The sequence below is a fragment of the Belonocnema kinseyi genome, chromosome 10 (genome assembly GCF_010883055.1).
Source record: "Belonocnema kinseyi isolate 2016_QV_RU_SX_M_011 chromosome 10, B_treatae_v1, whole genome shotgun sequence".
In the NCBI taxonomy this organism is placed as follows: domain Eukaryota; kingdom Metazoa; phylum Arthropoda; class Insecta; order Hymenoptera; family Cynipidae; genus Belonocnema; species Belonocnema kinseyi.
Genome location: NC_046666.1, coordinates 72310170 through 72331109, shown reverse-complemented (window position 1 = coordinate 72331109; position 20940 = coordinate 72310170). Strand labels below are relative to the sequence as shown.

Below are 20940 nucleotides of genomic sequence, written 5' to 3'. Positions count from 1 at the left end.
GAAAACATTACATTGTTTACCTGCAGAAATTGATAAGCTGATTTTTTAAGTTTTTCAAGCTTCTACATCAAGGTCGTTAGTTGACGTCACCTTTGACGTCGTTGTCATTTTTTTTTTAATTTTGAGGTTAAAAAATATCGAAATCGTACTTTTAACTTTTAAAGGGCACAATGGCGCGAAATTTGAATGTTAGTATTTCAGTTAAGGGAGATCTTCGTGATTTATTGTTGGCAAATCAACTTTGTTTTAAAATATTGAAATTCGATTACAAATGTTTGCGAATATTTTATTTTTAAATAAATAAATTAATGCTTGCTTATATTTATCAAGAAAAAGTTTTTTTATTTTTTTAAATAAGTTGATTTAAAAAATTCGTGTGGTCAAATTTGTGTATAAAAAAAAGTTTTCTCATCATAAATATGTAATAGTGGGACACACATTTATTATTAACATTAGGCTTCTTAATTCAGCTTACTCAGGTTTTTTCTTAATGCTCATACTTTCCGAGAAATGTTTCACAGTTCGGACACGTGTGATGCACATCCTTACAACTCTTCATACAGCACGGAACAAAAGCACAAATACAGCATCTGAATTAAAAATTTCTAATATTATAAAATATATAAATCATAAATGAATATAAGGAATAAATATTTTATCGGCATTTTAATAGATATGAAAACAGAAGCGGACTGCGATTTACTAACCGTTCAATAGATTTTGAAAAAATTAAAAATACTAATGGGGATTTAAAAAGGATTTCCACAGATTTCAAGGGAATTCATAGGATTTTCAAGAATTTTATTTATTTTAAAGAATGTTCAGAGGTTTCAAATATTTAAAGAAATTTAAAATATTTTTAGGGTATTTTAAATGATTCCAAGGAACTTCGTAGAATTTCAAACGTTTCAATGGATTTTTATCGGAGTTCAATAGGTTTTGAAGGGATTTCAATAGACATAGAACATTTGTAGCAAGAATGAAGGGATTTCAATAATTTGAAGAGATTTTTAAGTATTTCAGGGTATTTCACAGGATTTAAAAAATTCCAGTCTTAAAAAATTTCCTTGAATTTCGGAAGATTTCGAAGGAATTCATAGGATTCATAAGACTTTAGGATATTTTCAAAGATTAAAAGGGGTTTCAATTTTTTTTTAAATATTTCAAATGATGTTTAAAGAATATCAACTGATTTCAAAGAAATTCGTCAGCTTTCAGATGATTTATAAGATTTTAGGATATTTTCAAAGATAAGGGCTTTCAATGAATTTTTAAATATTTCAAAGGATTTTTACAGAATTTAAACTGATTTCAAGAAATTTTGTCAGATTTCAGAGGATTTCAATAATTATAAGGGCTTTTAAGGGCTCTCAACGGTAAATGATTCAAATTAATTGAAAAGAATTACGTAGGACATCAAATATTTCACGGGATTTTATAATATTTGAATAGATTTCAAAGAGTTTATCCACGAGGATTAAAGATTTTCAAAAGATTTCAACGATTTGCATAGCTTTTCAAATATTTAAAGGTATTTCTAAAAATTTTAGAATTTTTAAAGATTTTAGGATATGTTAATAGATTCGAAGAAATGTTCAAAGCCTTTAGAAAGTTTCAAGGGATTCCAAACGGTGTCAAAGGATTTGGAATATTTTAAGGTATTTTACAAGATTACAAAGAATTTTCAAGAGATTTAAGAATTGTTAAATATCTTCCAAGGATTTTAATGATTTTAAGGGGTTTAAATGATTTCATGTGGTTGTTAAAAATTTCAAAAGATTTGGAAATATTGTATAGGATTTATAAGATTTTAGGATATTTTAAAAAATTGCAAAGGATTCGTAAGTATTTTCAAATATTTCAAAGTTATTCAGGAATTACAACGGATTTTAAGGAATTTTTTCAGATTTCAATAATACTAGGAGCTTTCAAAGGCTTTCAATAAGGTATTTTAATAAATTTCTCAGAATTTAGAAGGATTTAATGAGACTTTAAATATTTCAAAGCTATTTTCTAATATTTGAGTGGGTTTCAAAGAATTAATTTACAAGGTTTGAAGGATTTCAAGGATTTGAAGAGCCTTTCAAGTATTTTAAGATATTTCAAAAGATTTCGAATATTTTAGAGTATTTTAAAAGATTTCAAAGAATTTTCAAGAGATTAAAAAAATGGTTCAAGATCGTCCAAAGATTGTAATTATTTCTAAAGGGGTTTAAAACTATTCCATGCGGTTCACAAGAGTTTCAAAACATTTTCAAATATTTTGCAAGATTTAAAAGATTTTAGGATATTTAAAAATATTGCAAGGGATTTCAGAGGATATTCAAAAATTTAAAAAGAATTTTCAGGCATTTTAACGGATTTCAAGAGAGTTGATCAGATTTCAGAGGTTTTTAATAATATTAGGAGCTCTTAAAAGCTATCGACAATAAGAGATTTAAATAAAATTCTCCGGATCTTAAAAGATTTCATAGGAAATAAAATATTTCAAGGGATTTTATAATTTTTGAATGGATTTCAAAGAATTCATCGTCAAGGATTGTGGTTTTTCATAAGGTTTCAAAAATTTTAAGAATTTTTCAAATATTTAAAAGTATTTCCAAAGATTTTAAAGACTTCTAAGGATGTTGTGATACTTTAAGAGATACCAAAAAATATTCAAGAACTTTACAAAATTCCAAGAATTTCGAAATGATTTCGAATGTTGTGAAGTTGTACAATTTATTTTAAAAGATTAAAAAGAATTTTAAAGATATTAAAAAATTGTTAAGTATAATATCCAGAGGACTTGATTGATTTTAAAGGGATTTAAAATAATTTCATATCGTTTTAATGAAATTCCTAAAACTGCAGAAAATTTAGAAGGTTTGTATAGGACCTGCATATAAGGTTCTAAGATATTTAAAAAGATTCCAGTGTTTATTTTATTTTAATGAACTTTATAGTATTTCCAATAACGTCAATGATTTCAACAGATTTTATAAAATTATAACAGATTGTAAATATTTGAACTAGTTTTATCATATTTAAAGGGATATTAACGAATTTCTTAAGATATAAATGATTCTAATAGGATTTCCAGGGTTAAAAATCACAATTTTAAATAGAACTAAGGATTTGCAGTCGCAAAATATCGTTTTCCTAAATATTTCTTGTTATGTTAAATTTCGGCTTGAAACTTTGCTGTATTCGGACCTATTTTATTTAAAAATTCATAATAAAATAGCTTACCCGGCCACGCAAAAGAGAGCAGAAATAATGTAAGCCACTTTTGATGGTTTACGTTTGATAACAGTCATAATTTGGGCACCACAGTTTGGGCATGTCGTGGATGTTGAATCTGGGCCCAGAGGAATCGCATTTACCGTAGTTTCCACTGAAGGACCATATTTTTTATTATTTTAAAGAGTTATGACAAAGTTTATTACTGTTTCTCAAAATTTTGTTCTATATTAATGATTATAAATAATTCTACAATATCTTAAATTCTTTTAATCCCACTGAAATATTTACAAGCACTCTTTACTTTTGTAAAATGGTCTTCTTGATTTGCTTCAAATTCTTTATCAATTTTGTTGAGGATGTTGAGATTGAGCTAAAAATATATTTCAATAAATGTGCTGTCGTATTTTCAATTCTAGTTCTTGTATCCTCTTAACTAGATTCCACGCTCGAATTTTTCATCAATCGATTTGCGCTACTTTTCCATCCTTTCCTTCTAAAAATCTTCAAAATATACTGGTTACTTGTCAATTTCGACTTTTGTGCCTCTTCAGGGCAAAATGATTGATTCCTAAATTTTTTAATGATCATTACTAATAATAACCTAATATATTTCGTTTATAGCATGAAGTTGGTTCACAGGGAAGGTTTTGTTTATTTTTATTAATGTTTTTTAAATTGGTTTATTTTAATACTTAAAATTTAGAAACACGTAAGTGACCCATTCCATTTAAATTCACGCGATATTTCAGGAAAAATCTAGGGCATGAAATAAGAATGCTTTGATGCTTCAGTTTTTGGATATATCATTCTATGGTCAAAATAAGGGAAACCGCGTTTCACAGTTTAATTAATTTTTTATTTGTAACAATAATTCAAATATTACATGCGAAATCTCAAAAATTGATAGGCGTTTTATTTTCAAAAGCAGTATTTTTCGAACGAGCGTATTGGTATGCCGAATTTTATTTTTTTGTTCGACCTAGGAATTGCTGCTCTTATAATTAATTTAAAAAATCATTTCACAATTTTATTATTTTTTAAATACCTGGTTTTATTTACTACACGTCTCGTAAGTTTTGTTCTTGGTTAATTTTTTGGATCGCCCTACTGTAGTAAGTATTACGATCGATTATATTTGAGATTCCCTTGAAAAATTTGTTATATTTAAAATTGGTAAAAAAATACTCTTTCGATTTGGGGGGTCAATCTAACCATAGCGAGACAAAAATCATGGTAAATAAGTTTCCAATTTAAATCGTTCCAAACTGAAGAATATAAAATTGAGAATGTGTTTTTTAAATGAAAATTAATTAATATTGTACAATATAAAAGACTTAAAAGCTATAAATATGGTGAATTTTTTATTCTTAGCCTTACTAATTTAAATATTTTCACTATTAAGCATTTTAAGCTTAAAATTAATAAATTTATAACTAAAAAACGAACCATTTTCAAATTTAGACCGTTTAAAATTGAAATATATTGAATTTGAAGTTCTGAAAAATCGTGCAATATCAAATTTATTGCTTTTCAAATTTTTAATTCAGTTTTCGAAAACCTAAAAATGTAAATTTTCGTCTCTTTTTTCAACAATGAGAGTCTTATTTTTAAAGAAATGAAAATTTCGTAATTTAAAAATGAAACATGTTATAAATTGTACACACAAATTAGGAACGTTTAAGGGTGTATATTTTTTAATTAGATATCTTCAAAATTAAAAACTTCAATTTAAAACCTACAAAACTGAAATTACGTTTTAAATTTTCGACACAATAGCAAATTTTAAATATTGGAATCAGACATTAAAAATTAACCATTTAATATAATGATACATATTTCAAATTTTACTATTTTACTATATAATAACTTTAAATTAAAATCCTGCACAATTGAAAAAATTAAAAAAAGCATTGAAAATAAAATATTTTAAAAGTAGGTTTTCTATTATTCAAACCCCTTTATAAATCAATTCGTGAGAAAATAAATTAAAGCTGTCTAATCATTTATGAACATTCTTAGAAAAAAAGTAGTACCTAAAAATATTAGAAAATGCCAAAAATACATCATAAATAAATAAACCATAAATCATAAGAACAAATTATTACTTCAAAGTATTAACATCTGTAGAGATTTTAAGGAAATAAAATATTTTTCCTGATTTATGGGTTTTTTAATATAAAGCTTTAATTTATTTTATTTTGATTGGTTTTTTATATAATATTCTCGCTTAAAATAAAATAAAATCCATTAAGGACGCTGGGACCAGGACTCAGCCTTAAAATTAAATTACCTCCTTTTTCCCCATAAGTATTAGAAATACATTTTTTTTTAATAATTAGGGCCCATTCCTGTTTTGAATCGAATCTGAATTCAGAGGGAATAATTGACTAAAAATGTTCACTAATTATAACTAAAAACTGCTTAAAACCACCGGCTTTCAGTAATATTTTATTTACAATTCAGAAGAACTTTTTCATCAATAAAATAATTTATTTAAGAATAAGACAAGCCTTTGTTTAATGGATTAATTGATTATCTACCTAGAATCAAGTATGTACAACTTTTAAGGTTTCCAGTTGAGAAAACTGTCTTGAATAACTATCTGTTTAAAGATACTGTCAGGATTGGATTGCAACATTCTCCTGTTACGTAGAGCTTCCAGGATGTAAGACACTTTTTCCCTCGCCTCAGCTCGAGGAATATCGCCTCTGAGACTCAGCAATCGTACCAATTGGTCTTCACTCATGTCTGGGTACTTTTCTACCAAGGAATGAAGATCCAGGGACAAAATCTCCGAGTCTTCACATCTCAAGACTTCTGCAAGGCGTTTTATGATCTCGAAAGGCGAGTCAAAAGTGCCAACCTTCGGGGCAATTCTCCCAAAGAAATTCTTTAATTTATCTGCTTCAGCTATTATTTTCGACGTGCAATTTAAACACTCGTCGTAGTTTTTTAGAGATATTTTTCGCATTAGCATTGCCGAAATGTACCGCTTCGCTATCAGCTTCTGAGCTTCCCTTATCACATAGTCGAAATTTTTAGGACGCAGGTGATTATAATCCTAGAAAGAAAATCAATTTGAAAACCTTCATTACTATAATATTCGAGGAGATTATTTTAAATAGATATGAAGTACTGAAAACTGAATTGAAAATTATAGCATTCAAAGTGGAACAATTATGAATCTAAAGAGCTGAAACTAAAAATTAATCATTCAGAATTGCACATTAATGCAAATTCTAACGTTCAACATTGTGTATTTTAAATTCGAGGTCTTACAAGTTAAATAAGTTTTGTTTTATGACTTTCAACAGAGGTTCAAAGTAACACTTTAAGAATTGTACAATTTTAGAGTAGCAACCAATGTTTAATAAATTCGTATTCAAACAGGAAATTTAACAGTCAGAATTAAAAATTTTTATTTTCTAGGCTTTCAAATTTGTATGCTGTCTAGGCCTCTAGGGTGAGACATTTAGAAGAAAAAAAATTATAATTTTCGAATCTGAACATGCACACTAGCCTAAGTTGTACCTTTGTAGCCAACAAATCGATTAAAAAAATCATAAGCGGACTTTGTATTTTTTATTGATTTTTGTAGTTTTTATTTTCAAAATATATTGAAAATGTATGGATTAAATTTGTATACATAAAGAATTACCCTCTTTAACATTGTCATTATTTAATGAAAATTTAAAAACTCAGTTGCAAGGAAAATAAAAATTTTACGTTATTTTATCGACATTTTTCTACACAAATTTGACATGCAAAAAATTAGTGTGCCAATTCCAAAATACAATAAGTCAATTTTAAAAGAAGTTACTTAATATACCTAAATGTGAAACACGTAAGAAAGAATGATTAGCTTCCTTAAAAACGAGTTTAGTAATTTGCATTAAACTTAGGCTAGTATATATGTTAAGGTTCGAAAATATATTTATTTTAATTACCCTAATGCTGACCCATAAAAACTAAAATTTTTGGATTTGAAATTATCCGAAATAAAAAAAGTATTTCAAACTGAAAACGTTCAAAATTATTATTATTTCAATTATTCAATTTTTCAATTATGTACAGCGCTTTTTATTCCCAATAGTCAAATAATCAATTGCTGAATCTAAACATCTTCCGATTTTTAATGTTATACATTTATAAAATTTTAAATCATTTAAGATTTTATTTACTTAATTTTACAATAATTTTAAATAATTTAAATTCGAACTAAAAATCTTTCATAATTTGGAAGGTTTCCATATAAAATTATTTAATTTCAAATGGACTTGCAAAATCAAATTATCGAATTGAGAACGATTTCAAGTAATAAAATGTCAACAAAATCATTCACTTTGTAAAATCTTGAAGACTTCAATGCACATTAAATGGATGAATTTCAAGATATGTCGATTTAAAATTGTCTAAGTTTTCAAGTTTTAACTTAAAAGTATTTAAATTTAAACGATTTTAATTTTAATTCTTTGAAGAACTTAATTTTTAAATTCTATAGCTAATTTAAATACTCTTATTTTTTAACTGTAGATTTGTTGAAAATTCTAATTTTACACTGAACAAATTTTGGTATTTTAATCGAAGTAGGATTTTATTTTGAATAAAGTTAATCACGCAGGAAGGCTTTCAAAAAGCATTCAAGACTGTACATTTTGAGAATTTCGAGATCAATAATCGTACTTGAAATAATGTTTTAAAAACTGAATAAAACTGGCTTTCAAAATTTAACTGCTACAAAAACTGTACAATATCAAATTTAAATTGTAGCTATTTTAACGAATTTCAAAACGAATTCGTGCACACTGTACACTCGAAAAATCTCATCTGATATCCGGTGAATGATATTCAAATCATTGAATACGTTTTTATACTATTAAGAAAATGCCCAGCAACATGAAAAGTTATGGTCACTTCTCGGTTTTTCTCGATTAAAAAATTGCAGACTTTGATTTGATTTGTTTCATCTGAAAAATTAACTAAAATTTAAAAAATCAGAAAAAAATAGAAAAGACTTTCGAATAAAGGCAATTTTTACCTGGAAATAATCTTCGAGAGTGACACAAATCGTTTCGACAGGAATAGGTGAAGACATCCATTTTGGAGTGAGTAAATCTTGAAAGTGAAGTTCCAAATCCAGGAATGATTCCTCAAGTAAAATGGCTGCAGCTTCGTTGCGAATACGTTGATAGCTTTCGAGAAGAGTCTCGAATTTGACGGCAATATCGCCACTTGCGTTTGGCAACCAGAAAAGTTGTTTCATTTGCTGGGCTAGTTCTATGAACTGTAAGCAATTATTTACAACGGTAATCAAGTGATGAGTGAAGTAAGGAACACGGCTTCTGTCTTCAAAATGCTTGTACTTGAATTCTAGGATTGCTTGGAAATACATATCAGCGTATTTCGTGACTTGCTCAATGCAAAGAGTCAGAGCCTTTGACGTTAAATCGGGACTGATCGTTTTCGTAACCTGGAAGATTTGAACAAATTTATTTTTCCAGATTTCATAACGATAATTTATTTATAGCGAAGCTTTTGGGGGCGTCCATTACTTACGCAAGGCTTTGGGATGGGGGGAGGGTTCCGCGAACAGGTTATCTACTCAAATCCTCGAAAAAATGCCCTAACAATTCCAAGTTTTTTCAGGTATATCACGTTTTTTCCAGGTATAATTTTACATAGTACGGAACAAATACAATTTTAAAAAAAATTTTTAAACAATCGATTCGAAACATATATACACTTTCGCGAATTTATTATAAATATTTTTTGTTTCAGTTTCTAGAGATTCAGTTAATATGTTCAATTTAGAAAGCTTTTACAATTTGTACTAAAGATATTCTTAAATATGCCATTACCATCGATAGATTATATAAATAAATAATACCGAAAACATAATTAATCATTTCTTGAATTTGTCTCTAAAAGTCCATGAGTTCGAACGACGACTTAAACAAATTTTTATGTTATTTTCTTATACTTTAAATTCAGTACATATATAGGTAAACTTAATGTGTGTACTATATTAGATTCAATTTGAACCGCTTCAAATTCCTAACTTTTCAAATAAAAATACTGCATTTTTAACCAAAATTTCTATAAAAAAAAAAGATTTTTCAACAAAATACATTGTCAACCAAATAGTTTAATTTTGGATAAAATTTGATAAATTTTCAACCAAAAGTGGAACTATTTATTACATTTTCAGTTAAAAAATGTATTTAAAAAAACTCAAACAAAATAATAAATTTTTAACTAAAATTATGAATCTCCAACTGAAGTTTTTTGAATTTTCAGCCAAAAATTTTATTTTTCAATTAAAATGCTGAATCGTCAACCAAAAAAATTAATTTTTAACCAAAAAGATGAATCTGACAATTCCTGGTTTCACAGGTAGATAGACACCCTGGAAAAATCTTACGAACATTGCTTGAGGGGGGGGGGGGGGGGTTGAAGTATTTCATACGTAAGTTTCCTCTTTCTAATTATTATTTTTTAAACATTCTTATTAAGTTCTGCTTTGGTTATTGAAATTACTTATTATCTTTTGAAATCCTTGAAATCGCTTAAAATCTTCGAAATCTGATAAAAATACCTTATAATCCTTTAAAGTCCCATTAAAATACCTTGATATTCTTCAAAATTCGCTAAAACGTTTCGGTACCTCTAGAAATCCTTTTGAAATTCTTAAAAATTCCGTAACTGCTTTTGAATTATCTCGAACTCGCTTACAATCTCTTCAAATCTTGAAATCTGAATATTGAAAATAGTTTATGACCTTCTAAAATCCCCTAAAAAATTATTATTCTCTCTGAAATTGTACTAGGTAATTACTTCAAACTCTTGAAATCTATAAAACCTCGCATAATCATTTGGAATTATTTGAAATACCTTAAAACCTTTGCGATGCACTGTAACCTTTTGATTTTTGAAATCCCTTAAAATCTCATGAAATCCCTAAAAAGCTTTAGAACCCTTTCAATCCCCTAGAAAATTAGTCATTTTTATGAAATACTTGGTAGTCCTTTAAAATACATTAAAATCGCTTAATATTCTTTCAAATTACTGCAAATCTTTTAAAGCTTTCGAAATTCTTTGAAATCATGTGAAATATTATTTACAGTGAAAATAGTTGCTTTACTGTTGATCTACTAAGTAAACAATAATCAATCTTACGTACAAAATGGGAGGGGTGACCACGTAAACCTTACGAATTTTTACAATGGGGGGGGGGGGCGCGTATAAAGTGACAAAAATCATCCTTAAGCAATTCATGGACGTTCCATTTTAGTATGTTAATGTACAACAGCTCAGGCTCACTTCAGAGATAAAAAATAGTGGAAATAGTGACATGAATGAAAAAAATTAGCAAAGTTGGCATTTTTAAAATAATAAACTTATATACGTTTAGTAATAATGCCCGCCACGCATCGAGAAGAATGCTTTTTAAAAAGTCGCATAAGGGACCTAAGTTATATGAAATGTTGAGAAATGTTTTTGTTTATGAATACAAAAATGAGTTTTTGAATAAAAACAATGAGTCTTCAACTGAAATAGTTGAATTTTCACCCAAAAAAATAATTTGCACCAAAAGAGAAATTGTAAAAAACTGAAATTATTCAGTTTTAAGTTATAATAAATAAATTTTCAACCAAAAAAGACGGATTCTCAACTTAAAAAGATAATTTTTTAAACAAAAATTAAATAAATAAATTTTTAGTCAAGAAATTAATGTTCAACCAAGAACATGAACCTTTAACTAAAATTATGGAATGATCAACTGGAATTATACTTACATTTTCAATTAAAAACAAATAATTTCAATCAAAAAAGAAACGTATTTCCTACAAAATACTTAAACTTTCGGTGGAAAAAATTCTTTTTCATCCAAAGAAAAAACAAGTTTTCAATTAAATAGCTCATTTTTCAAGCAAAGAAATAAATTTTTAATTAAAATGATAAATCTTTAACTAAAATGATGAATCTTCAACTGGAATAGGTGGTTTTTCTACCTACCAAAACGATGAATTTTTAATCATAAAGATTAATTTTCTACGCAAAAATACGAATTTTCCACAAAGTACATAAATTTTCAAACAAACAGTTTGAATATAAAATAAAATATATCCATTTTCAACCGAATAGTTGAATTGTCGTACAAAAATATAAATTTTTAACCAAAAATAGAATAGTTTAATTCTGGCTTGGAACAGAGATTCTTTTAAATTCTTTTCTTCTAAACCTGATTGATAATTCTTTCAAAAAATTTCCGTTCCATGTCAAACATTTCCTGTTCCAAGGGCAATTTTATTTGTTTACGGAAACTCCCTGTACTAAAATAAAAAAGATAATTATTTCCTAAAATTTCCTGTTCAAGTCAGGATAAATGAGAAGCAAGCGAATAAAAATTATATATATATATTTTTGAAAAAATTGAGAAAATTATTGTTTCTTATGTTTCAAATACCATGAATTCGATTATTCAATTGAAGACAGTGAAAAAATTGCAAAATGTTTTTTTTTTTTATAATAGAAAAAAATAAAAATTCTTTCCCTCATAAAGTATAGATAAAAATGTACAAAATCTCTTCAAATCTTAAAATCTGAATTAACTATTGAAAATACTTTGTGATCTTCTAAAATCCCCTGAAAAATTATTATTCTCTGTGAAATTGTACTAGATAATTACTTCAAACTCTTGAAATCTGTGAAACCTCGTGTAATCATTTGGAATTATTTGAAATACTTTAAAACCTTTGCGATGCACTGAAACCTTTTGATTTTTGAAATCCCTCGAAATCTTATGAAAAGCTTTAAAAAACTTTGAATTTCCTACAAAATTAGTAATTTTTCTAAAATACTTGGTAGTCCTTTAAAATACATTAAAATCGCTTAATATTCTTTCAAATCACTGCAAATCTTTTAAAGCTTTCGAAATTCCTTGGAATCATGTGAAATCTTATTTACAGTGAAAAAAGTTGGTATAGTGTTGATATATTGAGTAAAAAATACACAATGTTACGTAAAAATGGAGGGCTGGCCACATAAATCTTACGAATCCTTGAAATGGGGAGGGGGGCTGTAGGACATATAAAATGTCAAAAAACATCCTTACACAAATAATGGACGTTCCATTATAGTATTTTAAAGTACAACAGCACAGACTCACTTCAGAGATAAAAAATAGTGGCAATAGCGACATGAATTAAAAGAAATGAACAAAGTTGACATTTTTTAAATAATAAACTTATATATGTACAGTAATAATGCTGCTCTTGCATCGACAAGAATGCTGTTTAAAAAGTTGCATAAGTGACATAAGTCACATGAAATGTCGAAAAATGTATTTTTTTATGAATAAAGACTAAAAGTTTCAAATAAAGTACTCCAATTAGTAATATTTCCCTTTACTTAACCAAGAAAATTAGATGGAACGCCATATATATAGAAAAATAAGTAAAATAATAAACGTTATGTAGTAACTTAAACTTTGTCGTCTTAGCAGCAAATTCTACAGAATTTTTATTTCCAAATCTCATGTCAACTTAATTTGTTTAATAATAATTTAAGCTCTGATTTAACATATTCTAAAAAACAAAGAAAATCATTGAAAAATAGATTCCTACTACACTCATTCCAATATAATTAATAAATGTCATATCTCGGGTTTTCGCGGTGAACAAATACATTAATTAATAGTTTAAAATATATCAAGTGTGCCACTTTCAAATCGATAGTTCTATTTTCAATCAATTTATACAGTTTTCGATTAATTTTTATATCAAAATAACTGCCCTTAAATTGTTTTGCAATAAATTTATTTTTACAGAAGTTATTAACAATCAAAGTTCTTGATCATTTTTTAATCGCGAACGGTCCATCGAAATTCAATAATAAAGTTATGATAATTTTTTTTACGAAGTATACTTTACGCTAAAAAATTGTTCGGTAGTAACAAACACTTTTTGATTTTTTAAATAATCGTTTGTTTTAAACAATTGAAAAATAATTCAACTTGTCCACCTGTAAAAGAATTCTTCAACGTGCCAATAGATTCAATAATCTCTTTCGAAAATTTTGGTGAAAAAAAATTTTTCGCTCGGACGCGCGCGGGTATCATGTTGAGTTCAATATGACACGAATTTTCAACTAAAATGATAAAGGTTCATGAAAAAATTAATTTTTAATCCAGTGATTCAACTTTCTACCGAGTATAGTTAATTTTTTAATCAAAAAGATAAATTTTTAAACAAGAAGATGAATTTTATACTAAAAAAGATGAATTTTCAACAAATTAGATCCATTATCAACTAAAAAAATCGATTTTCAACCAAAAGTTAATGGTTAAGTTTTCATTTAAAAATATTAATTTGAAAAAATAATAATATTATCAAAACAGTTCATTTTTCTACAAAATAGATGAACTTTCAATTAAAATAATGAAGCATCATTAAAAAAAATGAATTTCTTAATAAAGTGGATCAACTTTAAGCCAAGAAATAGGGAAAAAATTGGGCAATAAATTATTTTGAGTAAAATTATTGTGGATATCATATTTGGAAACGAATTTTTAATTGAAATGATAAATGTTAATGATGTTTTTTTTAATGCATTTTTAATCAAGCGGGTCAACGTTCTACCAGGTATAGTTATTTTTTGACCAAAAAGATGAATTTTTAACCAAGAAGATTAATTTTCTACTAAAAAAGAATAAGGTGATTTAATTTTCAATCAAGTATAGATAAATTTTTAACCAAAGAAATGAATCTTCAACCAAAAGTATTGTGTTTTCAGAGAGAGAGGTAAAGTATTCAATCAAGTAGTTGAATTTTCAATAAAATCATGTGAATTTCCAAAAAATTAAATAGTCAAATTATCATTGAAAATATTAGTTTTTAATTAAAAAAAAAATAGTTTTCAACCAAAAAATTAATTTTTCCAGCAAAAAGATGAAGTTTTAACTGAACTAATAAGGCTTCAACACAAAAACTGAATTTTTAATAAAATAGTTTAACCTTCAATAAATTATAGTGAAATTTTCAACCAAGAAGATTAATTTTCTACAAAAAAAGTATTTTTTTTTTAAATTGGTTCAAACATTTAACCTAGCAGTTAAGTTTTAAACAAAAAAGATTAATTTTCAATAAAAAAATTTAATAGTTGATATTTAAAATAATGGAGATTTTTAATTTAAATACCAACTACTAATATTTTTATTTATTGAAAATTCATCTTTTTTCGTTTACAATTTAACTGCTAGGTTGAAGGTTTGAACAGATTTCTTAAAAAAATACTTTTTGTATAAAATTAATCTTCTTGGGTAAAAATTTCACTATACTTTGTTGAAGATTAAACTACCGCGTCCAAATGTGCTCGATTAGCGCTGGAGGTCGGAGCACGGTCACAAAAAATCAATAACTTTTGAACAACTGCAAAACATAAACTTTTTTTTTCATTAAAATTTTCGGAAGAGATTGTAGAATCTATTGGCATGTGAAAGAATTCCTTTATAGGCGGAGAAGTTTAATTAATTTTCAATTGTTAGAACAAACGATTATTTAAACAATAAAAAAATGTTTTTTATAACCGAACAATTGTTTGCGTAAATTATACTTCGTAAAAAAATTGTATAACTCAATTATTGAATTTCGATGAACCGTTTGCGAGTAATCCATTTTTGAAAAAAAAATGATCAAGAACTTTGATTGTTAATAACTTAAAAAAAAATTTGTTACAAAAATATTTTAGGGGAGTTATTTTGATATGAAAACGAATCGAAAACAGTATAAATTGATTTAAAACAGAACGATCAATTTAAAAGTGTCACACTTAAGATATTTTGACCCTAATATTAGGTATCTTAAAGTATATTCTTAATTTCATAATGCAACAAAAATTAAAAACTCTTAGGATGAATAAGAACAACTATTAACTAATTTCAACGAAAATAAGTACTCTTGAACAATAATAAATTATAATTCAATTAGAATAAACTGAGATAATCTAAAAAATCTATGATCCATAAACCGTAAATAATTAAATAAATCCGCAAACTAATAAACACACTCATATGCCTTGCGACTGTGGGCAAAGTAAAAAAATTTGATAATTTCACAAAAATTATTAAAAGAGTGATAACTTGAATTTTACTGCGATCAGAAATAAATTCCGGGTTTTTAAATTAAATTCCCGGTTTCTCGGTCAAGTCGCCACCCTGGAATTCTATTAAATGAATTTATTTCTATCAAAGCGTTTATAGTCTTTCAAATAACCTTAAATAATGAGAATCAGAAAGTCGTATCTTACCTGCAAATTTTGATCAATCATCTGGAAAATAATCACAGGTGCCGCTGTGTGATAATAAATGTCCTGCGTGGTACTTTCCGGCAAAATTCCACTCCACCAATCCACCTTTTCGGTGTCCAAAGTCTTCTTCATCCAGTCATCATAATTTTGATACATATTTTTCAGATACTTCTCTTGCAGATCGTCCACTATTTCTTTACTCAACAAAGGTCCAATCTCGGTCGTATCGATATTCAATTCCGGATGCTGCATAAGTTCCGGACCCGTATACGTGTTCATGATCCAGGCTAAGAGTGATACGTACTCATTTCCCTCGAGTCCGCTTGTTATTATGTCTTTGAGATGTTGAGAGAGGCTCGTGTGGTACATTTTCACGAATTTATTCACTATGTCATAAGAGGGAGGAAAACAGGGTCCACAAAGAGTCTTCACAACCCTGAGGTCCTCTAATATCAAAAGTCTCGTTAATTCCAGATATCGGACAAGCCACATTTTATTGTCTGATCTTTCGTCTACGTGAGTTCCTTCGATTCGATTCGCCACTGATTTTTCGAGAGTATTGATTGACATCTCTTTCCACTGTTTAGGCCTTCCAGGTGGCATGAATCCACTTTGCCTGTGACGTTGGACGGCAAAGTGATCTGCTTTTTCTTCTCTTTCTACAATCCTGAGGGCAGTCACAATCACTGTTGGCTCTTTTCTCACAGTGTTGAGAGTTCGGCTTAAAACTAGTCGGATCTGCTTCTCCATAAGCTGAGAGAGCTTTTCAACGTCCTCGAAATAGGCTTTTAGCATCACCGTGTCCGGCATCGATTGGTTAGGAAGTTTGTGAAGTTCATAGAGCAAATCGTCTCTGAAATTTGAACGTAAGACGATTATACATTTGAGAATTAATGTAACTTTAATACTTCTTTTACTTTTAATTTATTATTCTCGTGTGGAAATCAGGCCGATTTATAGCTATTGTGGAAATAGAACACTGATGATTTATCTTTAAAGATTTATATATTTACCTAGAGTTTTCTAGATCCATGAGACACTGATGAGCATGCAGGAGTTTCCCTTCGTTAATCCATTGTTTAGTCTTCTCAACACTTTCAGGAACTGTGAAAATATGCTTGAGATTTTCTTTGGCAGTTACATATTGGGAATGTCGCATACTTTCTTCTTGAACAGCTTGCAACTTCGAATACAACTCTGGGGCTGATCCAAAAGACTCGCCAATGGATTTTAGTTCCTCTTTAATCGAGTAAATACTTTGGAGAGAGCTTTGAAGTTGATCGAATCCAACTCTGACCCCATCGAGTTGGCCTTGCATCGCTGTTTTCAACATTGTTTCGACAGAGGCCTTTTTTCTACTGATCCTACGTTTGTATTGTTCTACTTTTTCGAGTTGGCCAGGCCGCTGAAGCATGTTTACGACCTGCTTCGTCGCGGTTGCTTTCGCCTCCTCTTCTAGCTTCTGAAGATTAAACATCTTTCTGGGTAAACAAAAAAATGATTCAAAGTCCCATTAATTCTTCGAGCGCTTAAGCATTCGCATCTTGTGTAGATCAGATTTGGGGATTAAACAAATTTTCAAAGATTTCACAGAGATTTCAATGATTTCACTACTATTTTACCAAATTTTCAAAGATTTAAAAAATTAAAAAAATTTTCAAAAGATTTGACCAATGTTTCAAAGGTTTCAAACTCTTTTTATAGATTTCGATAAGATTAAAAAAATTATGCTAAGAATTCACAAAGATAACAAACATTTCACAAATATTTCAAAGATTCCATTAAGATATTAAAGATTTCAAAACATTTTAAAGATTTTGCAAAGATTTAAGCGATTTCACAAATATTGACAAGAATTTTAAACATTTGACAGGACTTCCAAAATTTCACAAATATTTCACAGATGTAAGAAAAATGTCGAAGATTTCAAAATTATTTTAAAGGTTTCACGAGTCTCATAGGTTTCAAAGATTTCACAAATATTTCAAAAGATCTGATAGGGAAGCATAGAAGGCGCGAGAGTTTGAATTTCATTCATGGCTAGCGGAGCGAGTATCTCCGCGGAAGAAACAGATTTAGAGCAGTAAGTGTTCAGTACGCCGAAAGAGGAGATCAAGGAAAGGAAGGCAAGGGGGAAGTATAAGAAGACTATAGAAAAGGAGAGATTAAGAGCAAAAAGCGTAGGTTCAATTGAGGCTTTTATCAAAAGGAAGAGAGGGGAGAGGGAAAGCAATGAAGAGAAGGAAGATATCAGTGCGAGCGTGAAATATAAAAAAATGTTTAGATCGCCACTGGAAAAGCAGAGTTTGGTAGGGAAGAGTGATAATAGTAAGGGGGCTGATGGAAGCGGAGATGAAAGTGAAGTTCCGATGAAAGAGGAAAGACTAAAGGAAATTCGCGAAGTGATGATAGAGGTAATGGGGATTTATGAAGAAAAGCAGAAGAAAAGGGGAGAGAAATTAAAGAAGGAAATTAGGCGGGAAATTGCGGAACTTAAGAAAGAAATAAAAAAATGGGAAGAAATCAGGGAAAAGTTAGAAAATAGGATGCAGTCTTTGGAACAAAAACTAGAGAAGCCGGAAGAAGATAATAATAAAAAGGTAGATGAGATGCAAGGTAGGATCAAGAAACTTGAAAGCTCGAACCGGGATTGTGGTGGGGGCGGGAGTGATAATAAGGAGATGGAAAGGCTGAGAAAAATAGAACAAAGAATAGAAAGGAAAGACAGGGAAGAAAGAAAATTAAACGTGGTGATAAAGGGTATAATATTAGAGGGGAAGAAGCTCAAGGAAGGGGTGGACGAAGTACTAAAAACGATTGATGCTAAGGTAGAGATAGAGGAAATGCGAAATGTAGGAAGGGAAGAGCGAAGAGGGGAGATAATGATACTGGTGAAACTAAAGAAATGGGAACATAAGAGGGAGGTGATGACAAAGAAGAGGTTATTATATGGAAGCCCAGGGAGAATAGAAGATGATTTGACATGGGTAGAAAGGAAGATGCAGTATAAATTAAGGAAAATAGCGGAAGAGGAAAGAAAAAAGGGAAACAACATGGGTTAAGTATGGGAGAATACATATAGACGGATTATGGTGGGATTGGGATGAAGAAAGGGAACAGATAGTAAGAAATGAGGTGCAGGGAAACTAGGAGAGGAAGGAACGGGAGATAGGAAAATAAGAAATAGTATGAAGAAAAAAAGATGAGAAACGAAAGTAGGGAGGAATGGAAGATTTGTTACTGGAATATAGCAGGATTGGAGAGAAAGGATAGGGAGTTTATAAGAAATTTGACACAATGGGATGTAGCAATATTTCAAAGATTTCACAATAATCTTAAAAGTTTTACCAAGATTTTTAAATTAATTAATTACTTTCACAAAGATTTGAAAGAACTTTTAAAGGTTTTAGAAAGATTTCGAAGATTTCACCAAATCTTTCCAAATATTTAACATTTCAAAGATTTCCAAAATGTTCCAAATATTTCACAAATGTTTCAAAAATGTTTTAAAGATTTCTGAGATTTTAATATGCTTGAAGTTCCGAACGTTCAAATGAACGAAAATTTTTACTGACGACTTTGTAAACCAGAAAAGGTTCTCAACTGTTCGTTCACTTATATTGGAAATAACTCAATATTTAAACAGATTTATAATGCATCTTTTAAATTGCAGTTTGAACAATATTTATGAGGAAAATAGAAATGGGGAAAAAGATTTCGTTCATTTGAACGTTCGGAGCTTCAGGTACATAAGATTTTTAAATTATTTGAAGGTTCATTAGCTAAAGTTCAAAGGTTAAACAGAGATTTCATTGATTCCATAAAGATTTACAAACATTTGAAAGATTTCACAAAACTAAATAAAATTTTCAAAGATTTCACATATTTAGCAAAAATATCGAGGATATTGCAAAAATTTCAATGATTTTAGGAAGATTTGACAAACACTTTAGAGTACAAAAGGTTTAAAACATTATCCAGCGATTTCACGAATATTTCATATATCTCTAAGATTTCACAATTACATTAAAGGTTTCAAACAAATTTCACAGATTTCAAAAATTTCATAAAGACTTTACATGTTTCAGAAAGATTTAAAAGACTTTAGAACAATTTCACACATGCCAAACATTTCAAAAAGATTTCAATGATTTCACAAAGATTTGACAAACCTTTCAAAGATTTGAAGATTTCCACAATTTTCCAGAGAATTCACACACATTTGAAAAAATTCACAGATTTCAGAAACATTTAGAAGATTTCAAATATTTTACAATTATTTTAGTAATGGTTCACAACGCAATTTCATAGATTTGAAAGGTACAAAATGATTTTGCAGATTTCAGAAAGATTTAAAAGACTTTACGCATATTCCAAAAGATTTTGCAAAAATTAAAAAAATCTTAGAAATATTTCATAAAGATTTTTTAAAAAGATTTTACAATTATTTTAAGGGTTTCAAAAATTTTCGCTGATTTCAAATATTTTATAAAGATTTTACAAGTTTCAAAATGATCTGAAGGACTTTATAAAAATTTCACAAATATTTGACAAGCGTTTCCAAGATTTGAAGATTTCACCAATTTTCCATAGAATTCAGACATATTTGAAAGAATTCGCAAATTTTTTAAAAAATTTGGGATATGCCAAATACTTTTAGTTAAAAGGTTTCATAAAAGATATCAAAGGAATCTTAAAATTTTAAAAACATTTAAAAGATTTTAAAAAGATTTACAAAGATTTTAAATATTCAAAAGATTGAAGAAAGATTAAAAAAATTTGACACAAGTATTTAAAGAGTTCAAATCATTTCCAAAGATTCCAAAAAAATTGTACACATCAATGCCTATAGTCATTCATTTCTCATACGATTTTTAAAACTATGTCAGTTCACGGTTCTATTATTCAGATATAATGTTCACATTGTTTAGAACTTTAATATAAAATTAAATATAAAATTCAATTTTGTTGCGAGGTATAATAATAGACTGTCGTAAAACGACAACATTATATATAAATCAACAATCACGAAAAGAAATAATTTATATTTCAGTACATAAATTTGATATACGTTTGAATTCTAATTCTGAAGTAAATGAAATTGTATATCGTTTGTTCAATCAATTTTTATATTCGCATGTACCTTTTCTCTAAAATATACAGGTGATATTTAATTATAAACATAGAAGGAGGGATACAAAATGTACTGACCTATTTATTTTTTAAAGTTGAATAACATTTTAGTGAAAAGTGCTCTTGCTGCAGAGAATATATTAAAAAATATTTTTCAGACACATTTTTTCACTCATTTCTTTCGAATAAGCTTTTACGTTTTTCAACGTTTTTGCTCTCCGACTTTTGACGGTAAACTTTGACACATTGAAATTACAGGTTAGAATCGACAATGTA

General features: G+C 28.2%; 2 protein-coding genes across 3 annotated transcripts; both read right to left on the bottom strand.

The window, feature by feature from the left end:
- Positions 1 to 331: 331 nt before the first annotated feature.
- Positions 332 to 3838, bottom strand: LOC117181973 (lipopolysaccharide-induced tumor necrosis factor-alpha factor homolog). Its single transcript, XM_033374995.1, has 3 exons — positions 3527 to 3838; positions 3232 to 3376; positions 332 to 590 (listed from the first exon to the last, which is right to left on the bottom strand). Coding segments are annotated over exons 1-3 (249 nt in total). The 5' UTR covers positions 3528 to 3838; the 3' UTR covers positions 332 to 487.
- A 1827-nt stretch (positions 3839 to 5665) lies between these two features.
- Positions 5666 to 20940, bottom strand: LOC117181879 (exocyst complex component 3). 2 transcript variants are annotated; one of them, XM_033374894.1, is made up of 5 exons: positions 20743 to 20940; positions 16545 to 17008; positions 15532 to 16384; positions 8264 to 8695; positions 5666 to 6286 (listed from the first exon to the last, which is right to left on the bottom strand). In XM_033374894.1, the coding sequence occupies exons 2-5, from the start codon at positions 17006 to 17008 to the stop codon at positions 5789 to 5791; spliced, it is 2247 nt and encodes a 748-aa protein (XP_033230785.1). In that variant the 5' UTR covers positions 20743 to 20940; the 3' UTR covers positions 5666 to 5788. The 2 variants fall into 2 exon arrangements, with proteins under 2 accessions (XP_033230785.1, XP_033230784.1); XM_033374893.1 differs by having other exon boundaries at positions 16545 to 17012; positions 20743 to 20939.